Source organism: Eumetopias jubatus, unplaced genomic scaffold (genome assembly GCF_037043125.1).
Source record: "Eumetopias jubatus isolate StellerSeaLion01/CBP00866 unplaced genomic scaffold, mEumJub1_p1.0 scaffold_1, whole genome shotgun sequence".
NCBI lineage: Eukaryota > Metazoa > Chordata > Mammalia > Carnivora > Otariidae > Eumetopias > Eumetopias jubatus.
The window spans coordinates 217,699,220-217,709,606 of NW_028274807.1; the positions used below are offsets into that span (position 1 = coordinate 217,699,220).

At 60.0% G+C, this 10,387-nt stretch overlaps 1 protein-coding gene across 2 annotated transcripts; it reads left to right on the forward strand.

The window, feature by feature from the left end:
• On the forward strand, positions 1 to 5,384 carry ADAMTSL5 (ADAMTS like 5). 2 transcript variants are annotated; one of them, XM_088018542.1, is made up of 12 exons: positions 1 to 57; positions 443 to 526; positions 637 to 728; positions 989 to 1,049; positions 1,197 to 1,305; positions 2,408 to 2,535; positions 2,813 to 2,924; positions 3,271 to 3,357; positions 3,505 to 3,668; positions 3,826 to 4,024; positions 4,098 to 4,169; positions 4,479 to 5,384. In XM_088018542.1, exons 1-12 carry the CDS (start codon positions 1 to 3, stop codon positions 4,778 to 4,780), a joined length of 1,467 nt encoding a protein of 488 aa, XP_087874668.1. In that variant the 3' UTR covers positions 4,781 to 5,384. The 2 variants fall into 2 exon arrangements, with proteins under 2 accessions (XP_087874668.1, XP_087874667.1); XM_088018541.1 differs by having other exon boundaries at positions 1 to 56; positions 331 to 526; positions 3,271 to 3,668.
• Positions 5,385 to 10,387: the final 5,003 nt, after the last annotated feature.

Sequence of the window (10,387 nt, forward strand, 5' to 3'; positions counted from 1 at the left end):
ATGGGGAAACTGAGGCCCGGGAAAGTGGAGTGTCTGGCCCTCGGCCACACAGGAAGGTAGAAACAACAATGGTGGGGTGAGTGGTTATGGGGCCCCGACCCTGGAGACACCCTTGCACTATCCTGGAATGATTCCTTCCATAATCAGACACAGATTTAGCAGCTACTGTACATTATAAGACAACACACAGTCAATAATAATAAAAGCAGATAATTCTTTGAGCTCTCCCTCTCCACTGCCAGGCTCTGTGCCACTTGTCTTTCTTCCCTGATCCGATGGGCCCCTGAAACTTTCCTGTAACGGGGGCTCTGTTATTACCCCACTTTTCAGAGACAAGAACAGAGGCCCAGAGAGGTTAAATTACTGCCCCAAATCACACAGCCAATTGGGACAGAGCTGGGGTTCAGACCCCGGCCTCCTGGCACCCCCACTGCAGCGCCCTCCCTGCTCCCCCACACTTCGCCCCCTCCAGAACCTCCTTCTGCTGTGGACCCTCCTGAACTGTGGTTTAGGGGGCAGTGCTCAGGTAAGGGGGGACATGAGTCCAGGGAGCCAGTGGACTTAGGGACCTGGCCAGTAGTCTGGGGGCCACCAGGCTCCTCTCCAGGCTGATGGTGCCTCTCTCTCCCCAAGTAGGGTCCAGGTGAGTGGACCCCGTGGGGTTCCTGGAGTCGCTGTTCCAGCTCTTGTGGGCGGGGTCTCTCGGTGCGCAGCAGGCGCTGCTTCTGGTGAGCAGAAAGCTGGGGTTTGGCTGGGTGGGGTGGGGTGGGGTGAGAGGGGGGGTGTCTGCCCCCCCCTCTCCTGCCAGCCCGCCCCACTCCTGGCCGCACCTTCAGCCTGCCCACACATGCTGTGCCTTTTAATCCCACTGATCCAACTGGAATGTGGGTGGGGCTGACCAGGCCAAAGGTGGAGGGGGGGCAGGCCAGCTCCGGAAAGAAGGTTACTGGGGGTCCTAACCACGCTCTGGCCATCTTGCTCCTTGTAGGTTTCCTGGGGGAGAGCCGTGCTGGGGAGACTCCCACGAGTACCACCTCTGCCATTTGCCGGTAAGTTCTGTCTACCTCCCAGACCCTTGGCTGGGCCTTGAAGACCTTCTGTTTCCTGGCTCAGGCCCCCAGATACCATTGCCACCCTCCCAGGTTCTCTGGGCTCCCCCGGGGCTCTCCCAGCCTCGGACCTATCTTTGTCCTCAGGACTGTCCCGTAGGGGCCATTCCCTTCCGAGATCTCCAGTGTGCCCTCTACAATGGCCACCCCGTCCTGGGCACCCAGAAGACTTACCAGTGGGTGCCTTTCTATGGTGGTGAGTAGCCTTCCCTCCTGTTGGTCCAGAAGAGGCAGGGAGAAGGGGTTGCTAAGAAAGCAAGAAGCCTGGAGGACGGACTGCAAGGAGAAGAGAACATTAGCCCTGGGCCTTTGAAGGATGCCTAGGAGTTGAAGTGACAGCGTGGGGGAGGGAGAGCAACGCTGTGATCTGTGAAACAGGAGCAGAGGGAGGGGCAGGGTCTGTCCTGCTCGGGGTTGAACACCAGGCTGAGGATTTACTTGGAGCTGTATGCAGAGGCCTAGAGTCCTCAAACTTATCCCCGTAGCAGGAAATGTTGCCGCATTTAGCTGAAGGCAAGTTATACAACTGTGTGCCCAAGGCAGCGCGCCTCCGGATTTAAAGGAAACAGGCAGCTTTAGACACTATAGTGGAAGCAGACACAGATATGGAGAACATTCCATCTGTCGACCTCATTGGGTTTTTTTGAGGGGGAGGGTTGGGGTTTTTTCCCCTAAGAATTAGAGGAAATTTGCCGCGATCCCACCCCCGCAGAGGCCCACCAAGGGCTGGCTCAGGGGGGTGGGAGCCAGGAGGAGCAGGGAGCAGGGCTACGTGGGCTTGTGCCTGCGATCAGACTTCCCATTCTGCCCCACTGCCAGGCAGAGGGGGAAACTGAGTCCTGGGGAGGGCCAGTGACACACCCAGGCTACGCAGAATTCGGTCAGCACTGAACGCTTTTTATTGGGCACATGCTGGGCCCAAGTGCTGTGTGACCTCTGCCCACGGCTGTACCCCAGAGCCTGGAACAGTGTTGGGAAAATAGTAGGTGCTCTGTGAGTGTTTGCGGAACTAAAGAACGAATGAAGAATGGGTAAGGATGTTAGCAATGGATAACGTGTAGGGACTCCCTAATGTGAGCGCTTAACCTGAATGAATGAAAGCATGCGCTCGTGCGTGTACGCAGGCCCAGGACAGTCCCCGGGAGCTGGGGGCAGAATGCTTAGGTTCCAGCCCTGGCTCTGCCTCAACCTCCATCTGTGGCTTTGGCTGAGTCTCCGGGCCTCATGTGCCTGAGGGGGAGGAGGCTGGAACTCGGACAGAGGTACTCCACTGGCCCCACAATTCCTCCCGCCCCCAGCGCCCAACCAGTGCGACCTCAACTGTCTGGCCGAGGGCCACTCCTTCTACCACAGCTTCGGCCGCGTCCTGGACGGCACCCCCTGCAGCCCGGGGACCCAGGGGCTCTGCGTGGCTGGCCGCTGCCTCGTAAGGCCTCGCGGGACCCCGCAAAGCCCGTCCGTCTCACACCCGGGGCCCATCCCTTTCAGTCCCAGGTCCCACCCTCTTCCCTAAGCCCCGCCCCCGCCTGTACCGCCCCCTCCCCAGGTCCCGCCCACCACTAGGTTCCACCGCAGCCTCTTCCCTCCAGAGCCCGCCCCTTTACTCGTGGGCCCCGCCCCCCCAGGACGGTCCCGCTCCCCCCAGGACGGTCCGGGGCAGGGGGCTGTCGGTGAAGCCGCGCCCGTCCTCCCCGCCCCTGTAGAGCGCCGGCTGTGACGGTTTGCTGGGCTCGGACGCCCGCGAAGACCACTGCGGCCGCTGCGGCGGCACCAACGAGTCATGCTTTTTGGTGCAGCGCGTGTTCCGAGACTCCGGTGACCGCCCTCTCCGTCCTCCCGGCTAACCCAGAGCGGGCCCTTTAACGAGCTTCGGGCCCGGAAGCGAAGTCGCGAGCTGATTGGGCAGTCTGTGGCCCAGCCCCCCTCGCTCTTCATTCTGATTGGTTATTGCCAGGTGGCCCAGCCCTTCTAGGAACAGTTGGGTTTCTAACTCTTTCCCTGCTGCACTTACTCGAAAATAATCCTCCTAACTCCAAAAGTTAACCGATCGTTTGGGGGTTACCAGGACCCCTGGTACCTCTTACCGCAGTATCTCATTTAATCCTCAAATCGTCCCTAAAATACCCTCCCACCTGCGCCTCAACACTCTCCTCCTGTCCAGGTGCCTTCGCTGGGTACTGGAACGTGACCCTGATCCCCGAGGGTGCCAGACACATCCGTGTAGCCCACCGGAGCCGCAACCACCTGGGTATCGCGGGGTCGGAGGGGGGAGGTACCCTGCTGGCCGCCTGGGAGCAGCCAGGGAGCCTGAGGCCGGGGGAGGAGGACGCCAGGGTTGGGAGGCCGGACGGTCTCCCGTCCGGTCCCGGAGCCCGGGCTGACCTTTCCCTTGCAGCGCTGATAGGGGGCGACGGGCGCTACGTGCTCAACGGGAACTGGGCGGTCAGCCCACCCGGGACCTACGAGGCGGCGGGCACCCGTGTGGTCTACACCCGCGCTGCAGGGCCAGAGGAGATGCTGAGCGCGGCTGGGCCCACGTCCCAAGACCTGCTCCTGCAGGTGCGGGCCAACTTCTGCGGGGGGCGGCTGGGCAGTGAGGCGGGGCTGGCAGATGTAGGGGATGGTTGGGCTACAGGAGGGGGGCGGGAGGCAGGGGTCGGAGAGGGAAAGCTGGGCCATCAGGTCCTGCGGCTCCCTAGGTGTGACACCCCTCCAGGTCCTCCTGCAGGAGCCCAACCCCGGCATCGAGTTCGAGTTCTGGCTCCCGCGGGAGCGCTACGGGCCCTTCCAGGCGCAGGCGCAGGCCCTGGGCTGGTCCCTGCGGCAGCAGCAGCCTCGGGAGGTAGAACCGGAGGCCCCCGACCTCCGCGCAGCCCCAGCTCCCAGCGCCCCTCGCGCCCCGACCCCGGCCCCAGGTGAGGCGGGCATGGCCGGGGTGGAGCAAGCAGGGAGGGGAGGCCTGTGCCCCTAACTGTGCCGCCCCCGCAGAGCCCTGCGGACGCTGCCCCGACACCCGAGGCCGCGCTCCCCGGCTGCTGTACTACTGCCGGAGCGACTTCGGTGAGAGACTCTGAACCCAGCCCTTACCTGGCTCCTAACTGACCCGAGCCTGACCCTCCGCTGCGGCCTTTACCTCAGACTCCTTGACCTGACTCCAACTGGACTCCTTCTGACCCTTTGTCCTCATCTGACCTTCGACCTCTCATTGATCCCTGACCTCACCTGACCCCAGCCCCTCCCCCCACCCCCAGTCCCCAGAGACCTCCAGTGCCCCATCTGACCCCAGTCCCTTTCTCCGGCAATGGGGTGAGTGCGGGTGGGTGCCCGGGGTGGAGTGTCCAGCCAGCCTCCACGCGGTCCTGCCCGCAGTGTTCAGGGCCCGAGTGCTGAGCCGCCTGCACCAGGCTGAGGAGACGCGCTATGAGGTTCAAGTGCAGCTCATCTACAAGAACCGCTCGCCGCTGCGGGCCCTCGAGTACGTGTGGGCACCGGGTCGCTGCCCCTGCCCCCGACTGGACCTCCACCGCGAGTACCTGCTGGCTGCCCAGCGCCTCATCAGCCCGGATGGCACTCAAGACCGACTACTGCTGCCCCACATGGGCTATGCCCGGGCCTGGAGCCCCGCTGAGGAGAGCCGTGTGCGCCTGGCCGCCCGCCACTGCCCTGTCTGAGCCCTTCGACAAGGCCCTTGCCACGTGCAGCAAGAAAGATATGCCGGACGAGGCTCAAATTCAGCATATTTCCCCTCTTGCCCTGGCTTCCAGCAAGCTTAGAAATATCTCCCGTCCACAGCTATGTGACTTCCCATCACACGTGCTTAGACGGCCCTGCACATGGTCAGATCCACTGCCGTGACCAGGAGCCAGTGGTGAGGACGCACTGAATAGACCCGAACTCATTTCCTCTCTCACTCTGGCTGCCAGGAAACTCGTAGATATTTTACACTTTGAAACTTTGTGTCTGCTTTTATTCCCTTTGCCTCACGCTCACTTTCTTAGAGACACTGTCACAAACAAGCAAGGCCCAAAGGAAGACATTGTAATGTATCCGTTTCCCCTCTTGCCCTTGCTACCAGGAAGCTCATTGCTGTTTAATGACCTGATACCATGTGCTCTCTCTTCTCACGGACACACATAGGCTGCATGTATTCAAAGACGCTCTAACAAACAGGCACGCTCCCAGAAGACACGCCTAACCAGATACTGTAATGTACACACTTCCCCTCTTTGCCTGGCTACCAGTAAGTCCAGAGATAATCTGGAGAGCCTCAGCAATTCTGGATGGTTTCTTTCTTTCGTTCCTTCCCTCTTTCTCTCTTTCTTAAAGTTTTTATTTATTTATTTATTTTTAAAGTATTTATTTATTTATTTGACAGAGAGAGACACAGCAAGAGAGGGAACACAAGCAGGGGGAGTGGGTGAGGGAGAAGCAGGCCTCCCGCCAAGCAGGGAGCCCGATGCGTGGCTCAATCCCAGGACCCTGGGACCATGACCTGAGCCGAAGGCAGATGTTTAACGACTGAGCCACCCGGGTGCCCCTGCTCTTTAGCTTTCAAACGAACACTTGAACAATTAAAAGAAGACGTTGCAATTCTAAAGACGTTCAAGTCCGGCCCAGGGATGAAAACTGCAGGTGGTCGCATAGAGTGACAGGAGCGGGCTGCCCGAGCTGTCTCCCTCTCCACAGTCACTGGCTCTCCGTTCTTATTAGTTACCGTGTCCCCTCGGGAATGGGCAATGCCCGTTTGGGTGAGAGGCTGAAACGTCGCCCGAAGGGGCACGGTGGGGGTGGCGGCAGCCAGGACCCTCTGCCTGCGGCCAGCTCCCTTGGCTGAGGCCTGGGGGGCGGGTCACAGCTGCGAATTCTCTGGACCCACTTCCCTCAGGAGGAGGTGTTTAGTCAAGAAGAAAGGACAAAATCAGGCAAGTTTGAAACGCGTCCTGTTAGTAAGAGGATGGTAACCGCAATGACTATTTCACTGGTTCCCCCGAAAGGTTTTCCCCACAACATTGCAGGAGGCTGGCTCTGGGCTTCCCATGCTTTTCTTAGTATTTTTAATTCTCTGCAGCCAGCACCCCCCTACTGCCTGCCGGGGCCCGCGCTCCCTTCCTTCTGACCCTGAACTAGGACTCGGTCCCAACAGCTGCTGTCCCACAGCCCCCTGGGGTGACGTCCGGGCCATGCGGGGTACAGCTTGGCCGTGCTGCTCCAGGTGAAGTGGTCCTCACTATGGAAGGCCGAACACATATCCAGGTCCTAATCTCCAGAACCTGTGAATGGGACCTTATTTGGAAAAAAGGTCTTTGCAGATGCAATTAAGAGCCTCATGATGAGATCATCCTGGATTATCCAGGTGGGCCCTAAACCCAGTGACAGTTGTCCTCGTAAGACAGACAGAGGAGACAGCCGTGTGGCTACAGAGGCGACGCTGGAGGGACGCAGCTGCAAGCCCGAGGAGGCCTGGAGCTGCCAGGAGCTGGAACAGGTGAAGGACCTTCCCCCTGGAGGCTGCGGAGGGAGCTCGGTCCTGCCAGGCTTCTGGCCTCCAGAATGTGGGAGAACAAATCTCCGGTTTTAAGCCTCCCAGTGTGTGGTCATTTGCATCAGCTTCCCCAGGACACTCTAATGCTCACCCTGCAATCTCTGACAGGTGTGTGCCCAAGGAAACAAGAGCTCTGCTCACCAAAGGCCAGTTCTAGAACGTTCCTAGCAGCTTTCGTCACAATAACCACAAACGGGAAACCACTCCAACCAACAGTGGAATGGTGTACATAAACTGAGTGAAATACTGTCCATCACCACCCAAAACCAAAGTCTGGATCACTCCTGCAGCAGGGTGGTGAATCTGACAGCCGCGGCTCTGAGGCACACAGGCAAGGGCAGGACACAGCGTAGTTGAGACGTAAGTGATGCGCACAGACAACGTAAACAGAGTCAAGACGGGGGGCCACCGACGGGGGGAGGGGCTGGCCGTGTTGCGTCACCAGCTCTGAGTGGCTGGTTACACTTTTCTGTGTGTTTAAATTAAAAACAAAATAGGGGCACCTGGGTGGCTCAGTCAGTTGAGCATCTGCCTTCAGTTCAGGTCATGATCTCAGGGTCCTGGGATCGAGCCCCGCATCCCCTACACTCGTGCGCTCGCTCATTCTCTCTCTCTGCTCTTTCTCTCAAATAAATAAATAAAATCTTAAAAACAAACACACAAACAACAAACAGGCCTGAGGGGCTAAAGGTCCTGTTTCAACCTGGTAAGACAGGTGTGTCCTCCGACCTGTGCTCCCTGGTGGGCTGACCCCTGGCGGTCTCGGGAAAATCTCTGAAGGGACACAGCTAGAGCCCATTTTGCTGCCCCCTTGGATGGCAGGGGTCAATGCCAGGTGCAGAGCAAGCCTGGTACCTCCTTGTCCATCCCTGGACTATGGCCACACCACATTCTTCAAACAGCTGGGCCAGCGATAAGCAGATTCCCAGATCCCTGTCCCCCACACCCATCTGGACTTCTCAGCAGGGCGGGGGGCGGGGCAGGAGGGAGGCTCATTAATGATTATGCTCGGTCCCTCCCTTGCTCCCTGCAAAGCCTGCATCCCCAAGCAAAGGCAAAGTCCTCACCACACCTTCCAGATATCTGCGAGGTCAGCCTCACCCCACTTCCCTCCTCTCCCCTTCACTCATTCAGCTCCAGCCACACTGGCTACCGCACTCTTCCTCTAACCTGCCAGGCACAGTCCTGCCCCAGGGCCTTTGCATGTGCTTTTCTCTCTGCCAGGACCATATTTACCCTGGCTTTCACAAGACCCATGCCCTCTGACCTGACTTTCCTATCTCCTTCAGGCCTCTCCTCAAATGTCACTTTCATAGACAGGTCTTTCTCTGACTGTTCCTGAAATTGCCACCCCACCCAACTCCCCACTGCATCCCCGCCCCCAGCAACATTCACCTCCCTCTGACATATACATTTATCATGCTGTTGTCACCTCCCCAAATCCTTAGGAGCAGAGATTTTTCTCTCTCTGGGCCATTATGTACCCTTGACTGTTGCAACAGGGCCTGGCATACAGTAGGTGCTCAATATTTGTTGAATGAGCAAATAAACAAATTGGACCAGTTGCTCACCAGCAGCTCTAAGTGCTCCCTCCTCCTTCACTGGCATTCTCAAGGATGAGGACACAGGCTGCGGGGCAGGTGGCTGCAGAGGGCTGCCTCCTTTGGGGGAACCTTGTCTTGGATGAATGCGGCCACCACCAGCGGCAGTGACGTGTCAGCGGACTGTGGGACGCTGCACAGACGCCTGCAGTATTTCCAAACATTGTCCAGTGTCCCTAGGGCACGATTACCCGGGGGCGCCTGGGGGGCTCGGTCGATTAAGTGTCCCACTCTTGACTCCGGCTCAGGTGGTGATCTCAGAGTCGTGCTCAGGGGGGAGTTGGCTTGAGATTCTCTCCCTCTCCCTCTGCCCCTCCCCCTGCTCATGCGCGATCTCCCTCACTCTCTCAAACAAATAAATCTTTAAAAAAAAAAAAAGAAGTCATGATCACCCAGAATCTTGGAGAAGCAGCCCTTGGGTGGGAGGGGCAGACCGAGGCGGACACTGCGGGTCCCCAGGTCCTTCCTCACTGTGGCTGCAGCTGCCCAGCTAGGGACTTGTCTTTGGGTGATGGGAGGTGCCTCAGGGTTACAGCCCCTCTTGGTTGTGGGCTGAGACTCAGGACTGACAGACACAGGTGACAACCCACCTGGCCTTAAGGCAGAACGCCAGGGTGCGGGTCCTGCACTCCAGGGTCCTGCCCCCACAAGCTGAGACCACCTCCTGGCCCAGCTCCCCCCGCACTCCCCTGCCAGCTTCCAACGCAGACTCTGCTTCCAGGAACCTGACCTCCAATGGGGGGGGGGTGTTCTATTTTGTCAGCATACTGCTGGACTGAGTTTGCTCTTTTTACATCTGTCTCCGTGCAACGGGCTTGGGTCTCTGCCTGGTTTTATGATCGGGGCCATGCCGGTGTCCAAAGAGAGACCAACTGTGGGCTGCTAGTGACACCCTTCCCCCTCCTCCCCCCACGAACCCACTCCGATGGCAACCGCCGGGCCCCCCACCTTTGCTGAAGCCTTCCTCGGCCCCCACGCTGCTTGCAGGGGACACAGGCTAGAACGAATGGCCACTGCCCTCCCCCCGCCCAGGGACCAGCCGGATGGCGAGCGGGAGAGGTCTCCGGTGCGAAGGCGACACTGTTTCCCAGAGCCTCCATGGGATGGGGCTCCAGGTGCCCGCAGCAGCTAGGGGCTTGGCAACACCCAGGCTTAGCTTCCTTCCTCTCCTGCATCTCACAGCCCCACCCCTGACCGGACCTGCCGGGGATGCCCTCCCAAGAAAGGACTTGTACTCCGATTCTCTCTCCAGGTCTCCTTTGGGAGCCTTCTCGGCCACAAGGCAAGACCTCAGGCGAGTGGGGGTGGCTCTCTGGCCTCAGCTTCCTTGAGTGTAGCGTGGGGCCACAGCGCATCCGCTCCTGATCAGAGGAGACAGGGCCCACGAAGGCCCGGCCCGGGGCTCCCCCGCGGACACACGGCCAGACGAAGCTCATCCAGGTGAACTTTATTGAGTGCTTGCTAGCAGGCCAGGTGTTTCAGCCTCCAGCAGTGCTGCAGGTACCAGAGCTTGTGCCTGGGGTGGGGCCAGCTGCAGGTGACCTCCGTGGTAGACTCGGAGGTGTACTCCAGAGAGGACTCGGACTGGCAGGGGACAGGCAGCTCGGTGCCCGAGCTGCCACCGTGGGGCTGCGCTGGGGACCCCTTCTCCTGCTGTCTTCTGGACTTGGAGGCCTTGGGGGCCAGGTCCTCGGGCCCATCCGAGGTTTTGTTGGGGGGCTGCGTGGGGATGGTGGCACCGCTGGGGGACGGCATGACGTGGGGTGCCTGGCTGGAGGAGGTGCTGGGGCGCAGCACGGCGGAGCCTGAGGACTCGCGGGCTGGCTGGGGTCGGCCTGAGGAGGTGACGGACGACCGGGCTTGCTGCTGGCTGGCAGCCAGGGGGGGCTGGCTGGAGGAGCTGTCTCGGGGCCGAGGCGGGCCCCGGGACTTGCCAGGCAACTGGGAGGCGCTGGCCGGGGAGCGCAGCGGGGACCGGCTGTGTGAGGAGCTCCCGGGGGCTGGCTTGCTGGGGGACGAGGGGCTGGTGGCGGCCTCCACCCGGGAGTAAGCTGAGGAATCCGTGGAGGACTTGGGCTGTGATGTGCCCCCCAGCTCGCCAGCCGACGGCTGTTTGTAGAGCTGGGGCGCGGCTT